Source organism: Globicephala melas, chromosome 10 (assembly GCF_963455315.2).
Source record: "Globicephala melas chromosome 10, mGloMel1.2, whole genome shotgun sequence".
In the NCBI taxonomy this organism is placed as follows: domain Eukaryota; kingdom Metazoa; phylum Chordata; class Mammalia; order Artiodactyla; family Delphinidae; genus Globicephala; species Globicephala melas.
The window spans coordinates 21,456,099-21,477,935 of NC_083323.1; the positions used below are offsets into that span (position 1 = coordinate 21,456,099).

The following is a 21,837-nucleotide window of genomic DNA, read 5'->3' on the forward strand; positions in this document are numbered from 1 at the left end:
AGAATAGTTTTTGATTGTGTACAGTTTTGTAGTCATTTTCCTTTCTCATTTGATTCACACCAAAACTCTTTGAGACTGGCAACAATATGTAATCTCTAAATTCTATTTTAACAATATCTGAAAGAGAGACAGAGGTTATTTGAATTGTCCAAGGTAGCCAAGTTAGTAAGTACTAGTGGAAAGTTGGGACTTCAAACCAGATCTTCTGATTCTCAGCTGCTTTTGTTATTCATAAGTATTGAATTCTTTTTACCACTTTGTAAGTTATTTATCTCAGAATGGATGACCCTATATAACAACTTTTACGTAGCAGAGAGGTGAGAAGAAGCATAGAAACTGGACAAACTTCAGGTTTTCTTCTGATTTTCAGACTGTTTTTGCCAAAGGTGATTTGAAGGAAGCATTTTTACTTTTAAAGTATTTTATTTTTATTTGGGGCAAGAACTAATATTTGTATAGTGTTTTACTGTTTATTGAGTGGCTTCTCTTTTATGTTCTCGTTTACTGTTCTTACCAGTCTTGAGCAACAGGCACTATTATTATTATTTATATTATTTTCTACAGGAAAGAAAAAGAAAAATGAGACTAAATAATACTCTAGGGGTCATATCATTAGGTAGTTTGCATAGCTGAGACTTTAAATTCAAGTCATTTAAATTCAAAGCTTATAAAATAATACTGATTTTAGAAAAGAAATGTTAAAATGAGGTTTATTTTTATTTTCTCTGAAATCTTATCATTAGAAACTGCGTCAGTGATAGTATTTGTCTCATAAATGAATTTCCCTCTTAAAATCATTTCTTAGCCTTGGAGGAGGAAGGTGAAAGAGTGCACAAGTATAAATAACACACATTCAAAGTATGTCCTGTGCCATGGCTAAAAGTTATTAAATTATTTTTTCAACCTTGGGCTTATACTGCAGGGTCTCTTTCCTACTGTGCTGCTTTCTCTTTTATATGTATCTTCAATCCCTTATTCCAGTTCTCTGTAGGGATGCCGTGTAAACTCCCTAAATGTCTCTTGGTAGTATAACTTCTTTTTTGTAAACAGGGAGTTTGCTTGCACCTCAACTCTTCCTTCAGACTAAATCTCAGATACAGGTTATCTGGAAATACTCCCTTTTTGAAAAAGATGAGAGGAGGTATTCTTTTAAGTTATTTGACTAAATTCGTTCAGTTAATAAAATTAGATAAATTTTGCTGAAATGAATTCTATTAGGTAGTTTTATGGTTAGTCAGTGCTCTGTGTGTGTATGGTGGTGGCTTGTTCCAGGTAAGTAAAATAGCCAAATGCTGAAGAGGCAAACTCTTAAACCCAATTGTATGTCTCGGTACCTTGAATGATTACTATAAATTGCCAGCCAGTATCTAGTATATTTTTATAATTATCTGTTTAATAAATGCTGCATTGTTCAGCATATTTTCTTTTCTGTTGTATTCTTTTGGTTTTTCTACTTCTTAGGGACATAGTTCTCAAACTGCTTCAATATGAGGCATCAACAAATGTAGCAGACAACAAAGGTTATTTTCCTATTCACCTGGCTGCCTGGAAAGGAGATGTGGAAATTGTGAAGATTCTTATTCATCATGGACCATCGCATTCCAGAGTCAACGAACAGGTGCACTTGACAAATATTTGCTCATGCTATGATTTTCCGAGAGTTTTGTGGAGCCAAAGACACATTGAAAAATTGATTATTTCTATCTTTACCCTGCCAAAGACCTTTCTACTGCTGAATTTCCTAAAGGAGAAAGTTGAAAACTTCTTTGGCATTTGTATATGGTACAAATGGTACAAATATGGTACATTGGCACTAAGCTGGACATTTGTAAAGATACTTGTTAACAAGAAAATCCCACATAAAGGAAGTAGTTGTAGTATTTTTGCCTGCTTTACGTAAGCATCCATTTTATATTTATTGAATATTTAAAGATATAACAGAATTCACATTTGTAATGTGAATTAGTTTTTCTTAATAAAATTTTAAATGCTAAAATGGTGACAACTATCATTTGCATAATGCTTTACCATTTACATAGCACTTTCACATTAAGTACAGTTTTGTGAATTAAAATGCAAAATACAATGTATACAGTTGCTAGTCACACATTAAATTAAAAATTTCCTGTATGTGTAGAGATTATATCTATATCTACACATACATATATATATATATACACACACACATACACACACACACACACACCCGCCCAGAGTAAGTTGAGTAAAAAAAAAGCAGCAGGACGTTACTGATAGATAAAGTCAAAATATTTACAAGTACATAGTATCCATGTTACATATAATGCATATATTTAAAAAGTAATGCCATTCTCGGTATTCTAAATAAATAAGACCACAGATTCCAGAAAGTAAAATACAGTCCTCTAGTACAGTATAACAAACATCTTGGGCTCTGAATGCCCCCTACTGTTCCCATTTTGTAAAACCATATTTGAAAACCAGCATGTAGTCCAACAACTGAATTACAAATATGGCATTAAGCTGCAGGTTGGCAGTTATCCAATATCAATGGAAGTAGGTTACTCCAGGGTAAGCACATCTAATGAAGTACAATTAGCATATTGTTCAAATGGATACAGACTTTGCAGACCTTTGACTGAAATTCAGATTAAAGAATAAAAAGTAACACTTGCCAGCTGTGAACAGCAAAGGGAAGAAAAATGTATATTTTTTTCTTACATCAAAAGGTAGTTGTATAAAGAACTAATCAAGAAAAATGTTTTATTAATTGGAACACTGTCATTAATATTTATTGCAATAAAATGTCTGTTTACAGGTTACAAAATACAGAATATTTTTATGAGAATACACTCATTAATTCAAATCTATAAGAAATGACAGATATGGCTATCTTTATTGGCATATCATGCTAAAAGGAAATTTATGAGAATGCTAACTGTTTCTCAGAAAACCAAGTTAAAAGATCATTTGTGGAATGAGCCATCTGGTGGTTATTCTTAAAACTGTCTGAATGCCCCAAAGCAAACCTGAAATAATAAGATGGTAAAACAAACCAAGATTAAGCAAGGGAATGTCAGTTTCTTCAAACAGTATTTTTTAAATGACATAAAAATAAGAAAGAAAAACCCTAGAATTTATTTACATTTGAAAGCTGAATACTTTATATGGCATATAACTGTAATGGTGTGTTTTAAATAGAAAGTTATTTTTTGTGATGTTGAATAAATTTAAATATAAAAAAGGTTCTTTTGAGGTGATTGGACTTCAGAATTCCTTTTTCACTTCTCTTGCTTTATGTTGTGGTTTCTATTGGAAACAAGTTGAAATTTCTTGAGGTTTTTAACACCATGCTTTCAGTATTTTTTGTTTGTTTCTATGTATATACGCTTTTAGTGCTGACATAGTTCTCTCATTCAATGTCATTTCTTCTAAAAGTTTCTGATGTCGGAATTTTGTTTTCACAGGTAAATTCTGATTTTAGCTTTATTTCTTTTTTCTCCACGAATGGGACAGAAATATGCTAATTAATCATAAGCCTTTATGTATTTAAGCAATAGAGGGCAGGAATGAAAATGGTAATGAACATTTATTGAGACCTATGATAACCAGGCACTGTGCTAAGCACTTTTACTTGTGATATGTTAGTTACTTAGTTCTCGCAATCCTCTGAAGTGATTTTTATCACTTCCATTTTATTGATGGGAAATCAGCCTCAGTAAAGCTAAGTAACTCTTCTAAGTTCACACATTACTGATTGACTTAAACTGAGACTTGTATTCAGATCTCTGTAATTCCAGAGCCCTCCACAATAGCACATTGGTATTCTAAGTGGTAAATCCTATCACTTATGGAGTGTTTACTATATGCCAGGCATTGTGCAGAGTACTTCATCTACATTATCTTTCTAAGCTCTACCACAGCCTGATGAGGTAGGTGTTAATTACTGTTCCTACCTTATATATGGGGAAAGTACCTTAGAGAGATTAAGTAACTTGCCCATGATATCACAGCTTCTAAAAAATGCAGCCAGTATTTGAATTCAGGTTTTTCTGATCCAAAGCCCAAGCTTTTAACCAGTAATACACTATGTTATAATGTTAAAATTATGCATAACTGTCAGGGTTTCATTCTGATTTCTGAATGCTGTCTTTGGTTTCTAATACAACTTTCTTTAAAAGTAATTCTACCTTATGTTTTAATGTTTAAAGCTTATAAGGCATTTTCCTATATGTTATCTCTTTTGGTTTACAAGCTGTATTCTAAGGTTATAGGGAAGGTAATATTCTAATTTTACAGTAAGATAAGTTAAGAGAGATAGAGTGATTTATTGTTGCTAATAAGTACGTGTTAGCACTTCAACCTGGATCACCATTTTATACTGCCTTAGAATTAGTGGTCAACTTAGGGTGACATAATTTTGAAAATAAAGTGGACTCTGCCCTGATTTTTATAATTGCCACATCCTTCCTGTCTTTTGTCAACAGGTTTATTTCCTTTCTTCTGATGTTATGTGTGTTTTCAATTTATATTTCTCTGTATATTCGTTTCCCTCCTGCCTTTCCTTCCTCTTTCCTTTTCGTCCACCTTCTCTTCCTCTTTTCTTCTGTATTTTAACATTAGAGCAAAAACCAGAGGAGCCTTATCTCATAAGTATATTCCCTTGCCATTCACCAGAACTCAAATCCAACTAGTGTTAGATAGTTTCCATTAGTTTGACTTTGAAGTAAGATCTTTGGTAAATAACTTTTGTTAGCCAGTTTCATACTGCCACCCATTGTCTGGAAGTATCCTAATTTTTCAGAGAACACTCATCTGGTAAAAAAGAAGGAATTCAAAACAGTTTAAGAATATTTAATGTAAACATACTAGCAATTATTAACTGGTGCTTTATCACAGCCTATTTATTTCAAATTGGATTTTTTTAGACCACTAGTGAGTATGGACATGAGTATACAACCATGCCTTTTTGTAAAGGTAGCACAGTTGTGGTCTTCACTGACGTGACAAGCCAAGTGTGTGTTTGATATTACAGATAAACTCTATGAACATTTTCTCCTGAGTAAGACTTGAATGATTGAAATAACTTTTTCTTGAGATCTGAACAGTGATAACTGGAGTTAATAGAAAAATTTCAATTTTGCAGTTATAATTTCCTAGGCTAAGGCCTTTGCAAAGGTAGAGAGGTCTTTGAGGTATTGTTTCATAATTTACTTTTCTTTTCCTCAAAGAGGGAGTATATCTTAAAAAATGAGATTGAATCTCTTTTCAACCAATGGGAAATTTGGTTTGGTCAGGAGGCATATTTCTATATCATATTTTCATGGTTTAAGGTAATAAGATTGATTTTTAAATCAGGTTTATAAAACTTGGCCAGATAATAAAATCAGGGAGTGCAAGCCTCTATGTTGTCAGTCTGTAAGGAAATAGACTATGATAACACATTTAAACTAAGAACAGGAATGGCTCACCCAAAATGGTGGAAAAAACAATACCTCCAGCTAGATTCCCCATCTGTCAGATCTTAACTTTTTGTTGACTGTCTTCAAGGAGTAGCTTTTCCTTTGCGTTTGGCCTTCAGATGCCCTCTTCTGATACTTGTTTTGGAAAAGTAAAGTAGTAAGAAGACTTTTCTGTGCTTTTTTTCCCCCATCACTCCTCTTTTTAAGTTTTCAAATCTTCTCTCTACTCTCAACTTACTTATCTGCATTGTTTTATCATCCAGAGCAAGGCTGAGTTACTTTCTGGAACGATAAGATTTGTTTGGGTTTGTACCCTTAGAACAGCTATCTAAGCAGTTACTTCCTATTTCAACTCAGTTGATGTTCTTTTGGGAAAAATCTATAGAAATTCTGCTTTCAAATCACTAGCTCCATGTTTTTCTTCTTTGGCAATAAAGAAACACATGGCAGGCAGTGTGGTACAGTGGAAAGAGCATAAATGGGTTTTTGATTCTGATGGATACAGGTTCCAAAAGATACTGAATCTGCTTGGGCATGTAATTTAACTTTTTTGTATTTTAGTTTCCTCATCCATGAAGTGGAGATGTTAATACCAATCTTGTAGGATCATTTGTAAGAGTTAAAGGAGACAATGTATGTAAAGTTTTTAGACACTCAGCAAATGGTAGTAGTAATAGTTTCTATTGTGGAAGATGGTATTAAAAGTACCAACTTTGGGTCTAGGCTATTTAGGTTCAAATTCTGGCCCCAATACTAAATGGCTGTATAATTGAAGGGCAATTATTCAGCTACTTACTACCTCAGTTTCCTCATCTGTAAAATGGGGATAATGATAATAATATTTATCTCCTAGTGAGGATTAGATGAATAAACATGAAATGCAACTGTACCTGGCACATAGTGATAGCTATGATAATGACTCTGATGATGAAATCCTCCCTTGCTCCCTAGAACCCTCATTTAGGACATTGCATTTTTGTTACTAAAATTTCTTGTTCACATTTCTCCTGATTGACCCTTCTGCCTCCTGACATAGTCATACTGCATATACCTACACCATCTGCCCAAAGAATCTGAAAGGGTACATCTCCCTTGCAAATGGGTTCAGTTTTCTCCATTTTAACATTTTTTATTCTGCTGAATTCCTGGGGAAATCTCATTGATTTTCAACGGAAACACTTATAAGCTACACGTGTAATACTGTGATACGTGTATGGTATGGGTATGGTCTGCTTCTCAATCCATGATTACATTTCAAAAAGATATGGTTTAACCTTAGGACCAGTATGTCTTTATTCTCTTTGCAAAAGAAGCACTGATTTATACTTAAACGAAAGATAAAATGAAACTTAACTTGGGAAGCCTTTCTGTAAATCTTTCATTATCAAAGACTGTACTATCTCAACTATCTTTTGGAAAACCAGTCTGTTAAAAGTGTATTATAATTCTTATTAATCTCTCTCATTAACAAATGTCATGGAGGCACGATGCACAGTGCAGATAACACTGACCATCTTGGCCCAGCAGGGCTACTGACTAACATGGCTAAATCATTTATCACTCTTGGAAGTTGGAATATATAGTGTAGGGAAAAGTTTGATTTTTTCATTTGAAGTAATAAAAATATAATGTGATATTTTTGGTGTAATAAATGATAGGTACTAGTATCAAATATAAAATTCTATTAGGCATACTTATTAAAACAGATAAATCTTAAACTTACATTTTCAAAGCATCTCAGGTTTTAAATGACTGTATATAGGTTTTGATAAAGGATTGAATTTCTGAAAACTTGCACTTTATGTCTTTGTCTTAACAGAACAATGAAAATGAAACTGCCCTACACTGTGCAGCTCAGTATGGACACTCAGAAGTAGTTGCTGTTCTGCTGGAAGAGCTCACTGATCCTACCATCAGGAACAGCAAGCTGGAAACTCCTCTGGACCTGGCAGCCCTCTATGGACGGCTTAGAGTGGTCAAAATGATCATCAGTGCACACCCTAACTTAATGAGCTGCAACACTCGAAAGCACACGCCACTACACCTTGCTGCACGCAATGGTCACAAAGCAGTTGTTCAGGTGCTGCTGGAAGCAGGAATGGATGTGAGCTGTCAAGTGAGTCTTCTTTTAGCTATGTTTCAAAAGCAATGGTGCTTTCGTTTTGCTTTGAGATACAGATGTTAAAACTTACAGGAAGAAATCTTACCATTTTTTAACTGGTCAAACGGTCTACATGTATCTTTGTAACTACTCAATTCAAAATACCCCACCACACAGCTGGGAAATATGAAGAAATATAAGGCATAATCTCTAACCTCATTCTACCTTGAGGGCTATACACATGAAAAATTATTACTAGATGGCAGTTGTGTGTGGTCTCCTTAGTAATTGTTTCCTTTCTCCCAGTATCTAGCACACAGCCTGACATACACCAGTAATTCAGTCCAGTCGAAGTTGAATGAATGAATGAATGAAAGGAACGAAATTCACTTTAACATTTTTGAGTTGTACTTTGTGTTTAATATGTTGACACATTTAGAATACAAATCTCACAGCTATCCTGTGGGATTGAGAGCCATTAAATTCCAGTACAGAGATGAGGAATCAGATTCAAAGACTAGGAAACTTGCCTAAGGATACATAGCTCGTAAACCCAGAATGTGAATTTAGACTTACTGATTAAAGTCCAGGCTTTTTTCCACAATAATGTACCTCTATACATGACTAATAAAGGAAGGATCACTATGCTTACGGGCAATAAGAAAACAATTTATTGGGAGGTGTGATTTGAGTTGCGCTTTGAAGGACAGATAACATTTGGATAGATTTTGTTTCTCCACAAGGAAAAGCAACTTGCTTTTGTTATCTGTCTCATTAGCCCTAATTCCAAGGTTAGCTTTTCTTTTTTTTTTTTTTTTTTTTTTTACCATTTTCTCCTTTTATGACTGTTTTTTTTTAGCCCCCAAGTCACTGGCAACCTACTTACCTTCCAGAGATCCTTTTGGTTCCCGTCAGATTATGACTTTTCTCCCCTATATATTGATAAGCTATTGCTGCATAATAAACTGTACCAAAATTTAACAGCTTAAAACAATAACCATTTATTTAGTTTATAATTCTGAGGTTATGGTTTAGTCTTAGCTTATATGGGCAGTTCTTCTGTCCTGACTGGGCTCTCTCTCATGTGTCTTGGGTCAGTTGTAAATCAATTAAGTGTCTGTGCTTCAGGTAGTAACTGGCTGTTACCTGGAGTAATGGGTGAGACTGCTGTGTGTCTTTCATAATCAAGCAGTCCACCTTGGGCTTGTTCACATGGTAGAGAGAGAGAGAGTGAGAGAGAAACAGGATTATACAAGGCCTCTTGAGGTCTAGCTTTGGAACAAACATATTGTGTCTTTTGCCATGTTTGATTGGGCAATACGTCACAAAGGCATCCCAAATTCAAGGGGTAGGAAAACAGACTCTACCTTTCAATTAGAAGAGGGTGTGAATTATGAAAGGGTTGTGAATACCCAGAGGCAATAAATGCAGACAGTTTTGTAAACAAATCTACACATTCAAGGTGGAATTAGTGCTCAACTGTGAGGTTATCTTCCTAGGAGTTGTTGAGGTTGAATACTGTGTCTCTCGGGTTTTTTGTTTGTTGTTTAAGTTTTAAAAATCCTAGGCCTTCTAATCTTAGGTGTCAGGCTGACTCCCTGCATCAGAATTTTCCTTAGATCTTTGCCTGTGTTATTTAGTTGTTTAGATATTTGTAATATCTTTTCTGCTTATTCTACTTTGGCAGCCTTGAAAATAAGCACAAGAATTTTTTTTAGCCCTCATATTTAAGAAAAAAACAACTTTGCTTGCAAAGGGGTATTGAAATGAGATAGATATATGTTTACTATTTATTATAGGTGACTAACAAAGTTACTTTTTCAAAGTATGTTTAATGATAAGCTAGATGTTTATTGTCTAAATGTTGAATTTCTCTAATCTAGATTTATTGCTTTTATTAACACTTTTGGAATATTTCTAAACTTTATTGCACAGATTGCATTATAACCAAGGACTTTAACTATGGCTGTTTGAGATCAATAATTCACTCTGACTAGAAAAGTAAGAGTTCAGATTCAATTTTATAAATTTATATTTTTTATGCAAAACACTGTATTTTGTGCTTTTGGAGAATTAAAGATAAAAAAGATCTGTGCCCAAAATTTGGTGGAGAACACAACAACTTGCAAGAATAACTTCTGTTACATGACATATTAAAATAAATGCTAGGACGAAGTGCTATGAAGATATAGGTGAGAAAAATAGATTTAAAGAGGGAGAACTTGGGAAGACATTGAAGAGTGATGTTTGAAGAAGACCTTGAAAGTCTAAAAGGACTTTGAATTTTAGGTGTAATTTAGCTTGCAGATGTGCATTATTGGCTAAAACAGTGTTTTAAAATGTTGAATTTTAAATACTTCCTGATGGGGTATATACCTTCTAAGATCTCAGCCTCTCTCTATGATTCATTCCTTTAGATTTTTCTACTTGGCCACTGATAGCATTTGGTTTTGTTACTCACAAATCAGATGAAAGGGTACACAGTATGTTCAGAATACGTGAACACTTAATCAGAAGCATCAGGGCAGGTACCCGAGCAGGATGGGCAACATTTTGGTTGCTATACCTCTTTCACTGATGCTCACTCTGATTTCATCTTGAAGGTTCCAGGAAGCAGAGCTGACAACATATTTCTACAATACATCTCAATGACTTGACTCTTCCATTAGTTATAGTTAGCGTTAGTTGATTTTTTGTTTTTATTATTATTGCTTTGTTCATATAAAACATTTTTTGGCATCTCATTACCCTTTTTTGTGATTATTTAATTTTTTTATGTTATTCAAATTAACTGTCACCTAGGTTTACCATCAGATTCACTATAACATTTTTTAATATTAAATTTGAAGTAGAGATTTGTTGATATTCTCACTGGCTGAGAGTGAACCATACCAGTTAGTAACCTTAAACTGTTTCAGTGGCTTTAATATTCATTAATTTGTTAACTAGTTGGAAGTTAACAGTATTAAAAGTAATCCTATTTGGTAAATCACAGTACTACATTTTTAGACTTCAATTACATTCAAGTTATTATGAATAATTCTTCAAAATTTAGAGATGGCTTTGGAGGATCTTTTCTTTTAATTACAAATATTTTTAAATGCAGCATTTATGTTTGTACTTTTTGTAGAAGTTTTGTTTTCTGCTTCATTTCTTTCTGAGCAATTTTGAATTATAACACCTATTTGAACTAGTGAGCAAAATAATTTAATTCCTGTTTGGTTGAATTTCATAGTATATATTTACGTATAAATCCTTTAGCATTAAAAATTTCTTAATAAAGAGAATCAATTGTATTAAGATATTAAGAAAGTAGGGCTTAATTGGCATGATTCTTTTGAAATTAGCAATTATTTCTATGGATTTCAAACCTGATTTTGGATAACTAGGTGGTGATAGTGTCATATTATGCTAGTGCTTTAACTGTGTGTGTTTCTCTTATTAAAACTCAGAGAGTTAAAGCACTAGCATAATATTAAGAAATTGGGTTTTATATGAATGTAAAAGGAAAGGAAAGTAAAATTTACAGGAAATTAATAGTAAAGAGTACAAGTTAGCATGCTAGGAGCTGTTAAGGTGCAAAGCTGAGTAAGGTATAGCTTTTGCTCTCAAAGTGCTTACAGTGGCAGGAGAAATATGTGCCTAAATGGATAGATTACATTTTAATAAACCATTTACTCTTTGTAAAAAAATGTTTATTTATTTATTTTTGGCTGCAGTGAGTCTTCATTGCGGTGCGCAGACTTCTCATTGCGGTGGCTTCTCTTGTTGCGGAGCACGGGCTCTAGGTGCATGGGCTTCAGTAGTTGTGGCACGTGGGCTTCAGTAGTTGTGGCATGTGGGCTCTAGAGTGCAGGCTCAGTAGTTGTGGCGCATGGACTTAGTTGCTCCGTGGCATGTGGGATCTTCCCGGCCCAGGGCTCGAACCTTGTCCCCTGCATCGGTAGGCAGATTCTTAACCACCGAGCCACCAGGGAAGCCCGAAACGAGAAGATTGCACTTACTCTTCTACTTCCTGAGATGACTATTTTAAAATTTCTCCTCTTTTCCAAAAACTTCAACACTTCCTTCATTGTCATCCCTCTGTGATTACAACTTTGCTTTTATTTCACTGAGATAACAGAAACAATCGCATATTCTCACCTCCACAGTTGCCAATATGTGTATATTTGCTTTCCTTCCTTGCTTTAAATTAACTTTCTAGGCTTATATCTGAGACTAACTTCTCTACTTGTGCATTGGCTCCTATCCCCTCTTATCGACTTGGGATACATTGCTCTGGCAAATATTCCCTCTTTAATACAATGTTTTCCCCCTCTTAACTGCATTATTTTCCGAAGGACGCAAAGATGTTGCAATATTTCCCATCTTTAAAAAACCCTCTCCTTTGAACCTGAATTTTCCTCTAGCTGTCTTCTTCTTTCTCTGATTCTCTTTATGGCAACATATTTTTAAATAAAATGAAATTTATTGTAGCCTTAATGCACATAATAAAATGACTTACAAGCAATTTTTGTTAGCAGTAGCTAGAGAATGGGTAACTGACCATTCTGGTGAATGTAGTGGTAATCCCACACCTGGTCATTCTTGTCACGTTTCTAAAAGAGCCCCCTGCAAAAATCTATCTTGCTGACTACAGGTGAAATTAAAGAACATATTCTAGAGGAAGTAATACCCACAGGACTAGAAAAAAATGGCAAAATATTTAGAAAGACTTGTTTTTACTCATATCAAATTCTTTCCTTCATCTCTGTTGAAACCATTCCAACTCTATTACTCTATAAAAATTCTTTGTGTTTTTCCTTTGGTGAAGGTAACTAATGACTGCCGTATTGTTAGATCCATAGCCAGTTCTTAGTCCTCATCTTACTTGATTTATCATCAGCATTGACAAAGTTGATCTCTCCCTCCTCTTTGAAACACTTTTTTCTTTTGACATCTGAGATACCACTCTCTCTTGGTTTTCATGTAGTTCACTGGCTGTTCCTTCTCAGTATTAGGTTGAGCCAAAGATTTTGATTGCCTGCCATTCAGTGTTGCAACTAGATAAATCTGCAAGGCCTCATGAACCTGTTATCACTAGTTGCTTAAGAATTAAGTCTTTCTGTTTTCTGTCCTCTTTTGTAGATTCATACTCCTTTTCCCTGAGCCAGGCTTTATTTTCATTCCTTCCCAATGAACCTTTACATTGGAACTCTGTAACTCTGTTACTCTCTCTTAGCTATTGCCACAATACTGCTGTAGGATAAGCACAGAAATCTCAGACATTCATAAGCAGTAGCATTTTTTTTCATTCTTAAGTTACAGGTCAGCTGGGGAAGCTTTGTTTTATGTTGTAAGTTAGTCTGGGCAGCTCTGCTCCATGTGTTTATTATCTTCTTCCTGGGACTAGTCAGGACATGGCCTAAGCCCAACCAAGCAAGCACACTTTGGGCCTCTGCTTGCATCATGTTAGCTATCATCCATTGGCTAAAGCAAGTCACAAACCAAGCTCCAAATCCAGGGGTAGGGATATATACTCCACCCACATAAGTGCAAAGAGCTGCAGTGTTGTATGGCAGAGGGCATGCAATAGGAGGGACTAATAATGTAATCTGTGACGTCCCTATAATGTAATCTGGTGACGTTCTCATCTTCCTGGTCTCTAAGCATCTGAGTCTCCCAGGTCTTAGTACTTAAACCTCTTTTCTTCTCTGTCTTTACTTACTTCCTAGTTGGCCTCATCCAGTCTCTCAGCTTCAAATGACATCTTTATCTAACAATAAAAATTTTATTTATTCATCCTGGACCTTACCGTAAACTCTAAATTAGGTGTCTGCTGGACATGTCTATTGGATGCTAATGGGCATCCAAACTCAGCATTCCAAAAACTGAGTATTTAGCCTCCATAACCCCTTCTCCCCAGATTTGTCCATCTTCCAATATTTCCCATTTCAGCAGATGGTAGTGCTGTTCTTCTAGTTGTTTGGCCCCAAAACTTTAGGGTTTCTTCACATTTTAATTTAGTTCTTCATCAGATTTTATTGGCTTTGTGCTCAAACTATATCCAGAATTTCAGTACTTTTCATTCCCTTCACTACTACCACCAGAGCCCAATTCTTGATTATCTCTTGCCTCCTAACTGGTTTCCCTGCTTCTTCCTTTGCTTCTGTATTAGTCTGCTTGGGCTACTATAACAAAATACCATAGACTGGGTGGCTTAAACAGCACACATTTGTTTTATCACTGTCTGGAGGCTGGAAAGTCCAAGATCAAGGTTCTGGCCAATTTGGTTCTTGGTGAGAGCTTGTAGATGGCTGCCTTCTCCTGTGTCCTCAAACGACCTTTTTTCTGTGCACAAATGGAGAGAGAAGGAGAGAGCTCTCTGATGTTTCCCCCTCCTCTTATAAGGACACCAATCCCATAGAATTGGGTTCCCGCCCTTACAACCTCATTTAACCTTAATTACTTCTGTGAAGTCCCTGTCACCAAATACGGTCACATTGGGGTTTAGGGCTTCAACATATGAATTTGGGGGGGGGCACAAGCATTCAGTCCATAACAGACTCCTTCAGTCTATTTTCAACAAAGCAGCTATAAGTGATCCCATTAAACTAAATCAGGTTGCTCAGAAACCTTCACTGGTATTCCAGCTCACTTGGAACAAAAGCCACACTCCTTACAGTGGCTGACAGTGTCTTATCTGACCTAGTCTCACTCTCCCTGAAGCTACCTCCTGCTACTCTTTGCCATTTTCATATAGTTTCAGCCACAGTGGCCTCATTGCTCTTGCTGGAACACACTGTGTGTGCTACTACCATAAGGCCTTTGCCTTACTAACCTGCATGACTTCCTCCTCTACTTTCTTCAGGTATCTGCTCAAATGTCACCTTAATAGGGAGGCCTTCCCTGATCTGTCTCACTTACCACCTTAGCAACTCTGTTTCCTTCCCCCTAGTTTCCCTTTCAGGACACCATATCCCCTCCAGCCTTCTGAGGAGAGGATACCAGGCACATGCTACATCAACAAGAAAATTTGTTCCCTACTCTTATGGAGTTGAGAGCCTGGGTGTGAAAACAGAAAATAAACATATAAACAAACAAAAATTACAAATTGCAGTAAGTGGTATAAAGGAAAAAAGCAGGTTCTTGTGTTTGAGAATGAAGGGTTGGGGAAGTCTTTCTTAGGATGTGCCACTTAAATGGTGCTAGCTCAGAGAAGTGAGAGATGAAGCCATGGAAACAGATGGGTTTACAAGAAAGAGACTATAGTGAGAGAGAAGAAGCCAAATAAAGACTATTCAGGTAGTTTCTGGAAAAGAAGTCTGTAAAGAAGCAGTTAGTTACAAGAGGTAACTAACCAAGACAGTACAATTATAATAATCAATTCATCCATTCACCATGTATTTATGGAGTGCCTGCTCTGTGCCAGGCATTGCCTACTATGTGCCAGAGGATATAGCACCAACAGAATAGACAAAAATTTTGCCTTCAAAAGGGAAGATGATATTTAATAAAGTGTGGAGTAAGGAAAAGTGAGATATGGGATAGAAGCTTGAAATCATAGCAGGTTCACAGGAAGTTTCTATGGTTGTTTGTTTTGGTAGATAGTGAAAAGGTATGTATTTTTATGGAGAGTGGAAGGATCCAATGAAGAGACTGAAATTGAGGATGCAAGAAAATGGTGAAGATACTTCATGAGCAAAATTCAAGAAGCAGAAAATGATAGGAAAAAAAGCACAAGTGGAGGATTAGCTTTTTTAAAAAAAATTTTATTGGAGTATGGTTGCTTTACAATGTTGTGTTAGCCTCCACTGCACAACAAAATGAATCAGCCATACACATACAGATATCCCCTCCCTTTTGGACTTCCCTCCCATTTAGGTTACCACAGTACATTAAGTAGAGTTCCCTATGCTATGCAATAAAAATATGGAACACTTCATGAATTTGTGGGTCATCCTTGCACAGGGGCCATGCTAATCTCTGTATCGTTCCAATTTTAGTATATGTGCTGCCGAAGCGAGCACGAGGATTAGCTTTAATGAGGGGAATGGATGCTTGCTCTGAGACAGAAGTGAAGGAAGATAGGAAAGGTAAAGATATTGGCCAGAAGTCCCTAGTTAAATAGGAGGAGAGGAAGAGATCTTCTTTAGAATAGGGGAAATGGTATTTCTGAGTTTTTTGAAGACACATCCTGTTTCTCTTATGCCATTTCCACCCCCAGTCTAAACCTACTTATAACTTTCAGCTATTCTTCACATGATGTTTTTCTAGATTCTTGTTTTGGGATGCTCTTCTCTGGACATATTCCAATCTGTTGATGTTCCTGTGAAAGTTTAGTATCCACGCTTGAACACAGTACTCTGGATATAGTCTAGCTAATGTAGGGTACAAAGGATCTGTTGCTTCTCAAGTTGTTTAGACATTTATTCATTTACAAAGGCTAGGATGTTCTTACTTTTAAGTTCTTACCTTTCATCCCAAGAGATGCCTACAGGGCTAATTGGTACCAACCAGGGCATCAGGGGTTGTTACTTCTGTGTTAAATGCCATTCTCATTGGCTTTTCTTCTTTTTTCTGTATCAAGTTTATCTTTACTAACTGGTTGTTACTTCTTTTGGTAGTGGGTCTTGTTTCTCAATAGTTTTTATTTTCCCTGCTACTTGTGCTATTTTCTCTACTGATCATCATCACAATCCCACTTTATATCTTTGTTCTATTTATTTTCTCCTTTAATAAAAAATTTGGTCTTCCTTTATCTGGTCATTCTCTTTTGCAAGCTTCAGAAGGGCTATGGTTAGAGTGTTAAATTTGGAAGGGGGAACCAGTGCAGGCAAACTGACATCTTCACATCCCCTTTCTGTCTGCTGTTTTGGCACTCTTAGAATACAACCCAAAAAGCCATTTTGAAACATCTAGAGGTTTTGGATAAAATATAACAAGGATCTCTTTAAATGCGTAATTGAGCTTTCATGTATCAGGGAAATACATACAGCCAAACTAAAAAGGAAGCTAAAACCCAGGGCTTAAAAATAGGAACATTCTTTTCTATATCCTCTCCCCTTTTCCTACCATTTGTTTTTCTCAGTTTTGGTGCTACTGAGACTTAACTTTAATAGCCATTTCCAACTGGAGAGAGAATTTCTTTTGCTTTTATCAGCAATTCAGCATTAAGATATATATCAGGTCATGTCTTCTCACTAAGCTGTTTTCATCACTAATTGTGATTGGAGGTTTTTTTTTTCCCTGAAAGGTGCTAAGACGTTGTGAGTGCTTCATATCTGTTTACTGTATAAATATTGAAGTGTTACTATATTATCAACTGCATAATTGTCTATTCAGAAACTATGTTTATTTTAAATGATTAATTTTAAAGAAATGGAGAAATTTGATCCATTGGAAAAGCAGGCCCCAAATTTGGGTTCACCTATTTTAGTGTTATTTCTTTTTTTTTTTTTTAGGGGCACTGAGGGCTGTGGGCCCATTTGCTCCTGCATCCACAGCCAGTGTCAGCTCTCTCCCAAGACTGCCTTCTTTTTTCTTTCTTTATTTATTTTGGCTGCGTTGGGTCTTTGTTGCTGCGTGCAGGCTTTCTCTAGTTGCGGTGAGGGGGGCTACTCTTCCTTGTGGTGTGCAGACTTTTCTTTGCGGTGGCTTCTCTTGTTGCGGAGCATGGGCTCTAGGTGCGTGGGCTTCAGCAGTTGCAGCACGCAGGCTCAGTAGTTGTGGTGCGTGGGCTCTAGGGCATGTGGGCTTCAGTAGTTGTGGCATGTGGGCTCAGAAGTTGTGGCTCGCGGGTTCTAGAGCGCAGGTTCAGTAGTTGCGGCACACGGATTTAGTTGCTCCGTGGCATGTGGGATCTTCCCAGACCAGGGATCGAACCCATGTCCCCTGCATTGATTGGCAGGCAGGTTCTTAAGCACTGTTCCACCAGGGAAGTCCTAGTGTTATTTCTTTGTATACATTACACTTGCTTTTAGAATGTTTTAGACTAAATATTGTTTCATGAGAACACGGTTTTTCAACGTTTGGCCAATTATGGATTGTGGATTTGGGGGAGAGTGCTGAGGTGAACAGAATGGTAGTAAGTAATTTGAATGAGAAGAGTAGATGCTGACTCAAGGTAGGGGATGATAAATTACAAAATATTATGGAATTAACCTATATTTTGAAAAGGAAAAGTCTATAAATTTGACCTATTTAAATTTTATACTATTTGTGATAATACTGGGATAGCAGTAAATAGTTCCTAGTTCCACTGTTTCCCTTAAGTTTATGAGAATAATCCATTCCATTTTGACAGTTCTCACATTCTCTTATCAAAGAAGCTAATTACATCAACCATGGGTTTGGAAAGATTGACTAATTTTTACAGTCCAAAAGTATAGTTGGACTGTACTGTTGGACAGTACAAACAAAAGTATAGTTGGACTGTACTGTACAGGCGGATTCTCAACCACTGCATCACCAGAGAAGTCCATTATCTTCTTTTTTGTTTCTACTATTTCTTACTCATAGTGACTTATTTCCTTTCATGTTCAGTGGTTTCTAAATTTGAGTTTGTGTTTTTTAAAGCTTTAACTCTTGGAACTCTTGGAGGCCTGAGTTTAAAGTGTATCTTTTCAGAGAGGATTTATATCTGCTTCTGCTAAGCATTTATGTCTGCCTCTGGTACTATGAACCCAAATCACTTTATTCTACATTTTTGGCTCTGAGGGGCACAGAGATTGTGTTAAATTTGGCCTCAAACCCTTGTGAGGACAGAATTGTGGTTAGGAATTCTTAGAGCAGTGGGATTTATTTCTGTCATTCTAATCTGTTTAGAGCTAAAATCTTACTTTCCCTCTCTGCAACAGATTTTTGTAACAAGTTTTTAATTTTTACTTTATTGTTTTTACTGAGGCTGTTGTTCTTTGGGGGTTTTAATTTTTGTAGGAGTCCTTGATCTATCCTCTCAGCTTGCTTGAGCTTCAGACTTTGTCTCCTGCTCCCCTCCCAGTCCCACCTTGGTTAAAGCCCAGATACTAATCTATCAGGGATTGGTAGATTTCCTTGAACAAATTCTTCTTCCAGTGCTCAATGCCTGGATTCATACTTTCTGTCCCTCATAGCCTTCCCCAGGCTCTGAGGAATTCCATTTTCCTTTTCATCTCTATATTTAAAATATTGTTTAGTTTTTCAGAATTTTAAGGTGTGCTATTCCAGGAAGGGTTTTTCTAACATTAAGTCCAAACTTTTGTGAAAATTTGAAGGAAATCAAATTAGTAGTAAGAAAGTTGGTTGAAAGACATAGAATGAGAGTGAGAAGAATTAGATTATTTCAAGGGATATTTTTTAGGGAGTGAAAAAAATTAACTTTTTATGCCACACATTGAAACATTGTTTTAAGGAGCTGCATAAGTTTCTACAGTTTAATTTTCCTTCTGTATAGTGCTATATATATTTATAAATTATTTTATTTCCATGTTTATTAGTGTCTATACATATCATACCCAGAAAATTATAAATCAAGTGCATTTCAGTTATACCTTTTTGGCAATAAATTCAGATCACATTGATAGATCTTCAGTGGTCCTCAAGCCACCTTAACAATGCATTTATAAACCATTTTATACTGGGTTAATTATACAATAATATTTTATTAATTAAAAACATTTTTACGTTATATAGTATTTTATAGTGATATTTCTTTTTTGTATTGAGATGAAAATCCCATACTAGAGATTACTTTTAGTACAAGAGAACAGAGTTTCCATAATGACAGTGTTCAGTTTAACACGCAGAGACGTGCACATACTAAGGACCTGGTAGACATTTTAAAATTCTTGAGAGGAAAAAAGTTTTTTTTAATGTATAGCTAAAAAGCTTCCTCTTTGAAATCTTCCTTTATCTTCCTCAAGGCAGAAACCAATCTCTCCCTGCAATACTTACATATTCTTGTCTTCTATGTTATGTTCCTACCTTCTTCTACCTTTTACCCTCAAAATAATTCTTAAATGTCTACATTTTTGAGGTACTTTTTTCTAGGCATTGGTGATACCATGATGAAAAAAATAGATATCTACATTTCCACTAAACTTACAGTTTATTAAAGGGAATAGACAATCACATAACATTATAATGTAGTACTATAAATGCTATGATGAGGAAGATTACCAACATAACAAGGTCAAATGGCTACACAGAAGCAGAGGTGTTTCACAAATTCAAGCTTTTGGGTTTTGTTTCTAGAATCTCTTCTTTATTTCACACTACCTTTCTGTCAGAGTGCTAAGATTACAGAGAATATGTATGAATACATAAAATGACAGAATTTTTTAACCTAAGCATTCCTAATGCAACTGTGCTTCTTTTTCCTTCTTCTTTTTTTTTTTTCCAGACAGAAAAAGGGAGTGCACTTCACGAAGCAGCTTTGTTTGGAAAGGTAGATGTTGTGCGAGTTCTGTTAGAAACAGGTAACTATCATGATTCTCCATGGAACTTATCTTGATTCTCCATGAGGCTTATCTTGCCAAAAACTATTTGTATTTCAGGAGTAGACATAGGAAAATGACACTTTTTTTTTTTTCTTGACAATCACCCTTATTTCTTACCTTCACTCTAAATTGCAGGTACGTATTCATACCATGTAGAATTGAGCCTCAATGTTTAGGGAAAAAAACTGATAACAATGTGTACCTTCCTTTACTCAGTAGATACTTTAATAAAAAGCTTTTAGAAATTATAATTTTATACACTTAAATCACATTAAAATAAAAACTACCAAAAAGAAAAGGAAATGTCTGCCTTCTATAGGAGGGTGGAACTGATCCCCATGAAGTTAAGACAATTGCTTGGTTTATTAAAGAACGTACTACTTTCCCTAGGTTTTTATATTGTGAATAATGGTAAACAGAAATTAGAGTTCCCTGTCCTTCAGGTAAATTCTCCTTCTAGTTACTTCATCAACTGAGTAGCTACTGTTTGTAAGCTGCAGTGATTTAAAGGGAACCTTTTAGAGGGAAAGCTTTGAAGGAAAAACAAAGTAGGCTTATTTGTCTCCATATGTATATTATGACTGAAATAAAATTGGAACTGAGGTCAGATTTTTTTAATATCAAAAGGCATGGATAATGGAGAGGGTGTGGAAAAAAGGGAACCCTTTTGCACTGTTGGGGGGAATGTAAATTGATACAGCCACTATGGAGAACAGCATGGAGGTTCCTTAAAAAACTAAAAATACAATTACCATGTGACCCAGCAATCCCACACCTGGGCATATACCCAGAGAAAACCATAATTCAAAAAGACACATGCGAGAGAGGGGGAAGATGGCAGAAGAGTAAGACGCGGAGATCACCTTCCTCCCAACAGATACATAAGAAATACATCTACACGTGGAACAACTCCTACAGAACACCTACTGAACGCTGGCAGAAGACCTCAGACCTCCCAAAAGGCAAGAAACTCCCCACGTAACTGGGTAGGGCAAAAGAAAAAAGAATAAACAGAGAGAAAAGGATAGTGATGGGACCTGCACCAGTGGGAGGGAGCTGTGAAGGAGGAAAGGTTTCCACACACTAGGAAGCCACTCGCGGGAGGAGACTGCGGGTGGCAGAGGGCGGAAGCTTCGGAGCCATGGAGGAGAGCGCAGCAACAGGGGTGCGGAGGGCAAAGCGGAGAGATTCCCGCACAGAAGATCGGTGCTGACTGGCACTCACCAGCCTGAGAGGCTTGTCTGCTCAACCGCCAGGGCGGGCTGGGCTGGCAGCTGAAGCTCGGGCTTCGGTCAGAGCGCAGGGAGAGGACTGGGGTTGGCAGCCTGAACACAGCCTGCAGGGGGTTAGTGCACCACGGCTAGCCAGGAGGGAGTCCGGGGAAAAGTCTGGACCTGCCGAAGAGGCAAGAGATTTTTCTTCCCTCTTTGCTTCCTGGTGCGTGAGGAGAGGGGATTAAGAGCGCTGCTTAAAGGAGCTTCAAAGATGGGCGCGAGCCGCGGCTGACAGCACGGACCCCAGAGACGGGCATGAGATGCTAAGGCTGTTGCTGCCACCACCAAGAAGCCTGTGTGCGAGCACAGGTCACTATCCACACCCCCCTCCCGAGAGCCTGTGCAGCCTGCCACTGCCAGGTTCCCGGGATCCAGGGACAACTTCCCCAGGAGAACGCACGGTGCGCCTCAGGCTGGTGCAACGTCACGCTGGCCTCTGCTGCCACAGGCTCGCCCCACACTTCGTACCCCTCCCTCCCTCCGGCCTGAGTGCGCCAGAGCCCCCGAACAGCGGCTCCTTTAACCCCGTCCTGTCTGAGCAAAGAACAGACGCCCTCCGGTGA

The 21,837-nt window shown here is 36.8% G+C and overlaps 1 protein-coding gene and 1 non-coding gene across 20 annotated transcripts in view; one reads left to right on the forward strand and one right to left on the reverse strand.

Annotated features, from left to right (window-relative positions):
* Positions 1-21,837, forward strand: part of ANKS1B (ankyrin repeat and sterile alpha motif domain containing 1B) — a 1,162,364-nt gene that overhangs the window by 175,499 nt on the left and 965,028 nt on the right. For 18 of the 19 annotated variants that reach the window (XM_060307139.1, XM_060307138.1, XM_060307130.1 and 15 more), the window contains exons 3-5: positions 1,462-1,618; positions 7,261-7,557; positions 19,904-19,979. In XM_060307139.1, the coding sequence (XP_060163122.1) occupies positions 1,462-1,618; positions 7,261-7,557; positions 19,904-19,979 (530 nt within the window). The remainder of the gene's footprint in view (positions 1-1,461; positions 1,619-7,260; positions 7,558-19,903; positions 19,980-21,837) is intronic. The other variant, XM_070046569.1, reaches the window with a different exon arrangement.
* Positions 15,448-15,551, reverse strand: LOC115853095 (U6 spliceosomal RNA). The gene has a single exon (XR_004039414.1). It is a non-coding gene; the product is annotated as a U6 spliceosomal RNA (small nuclear RNA).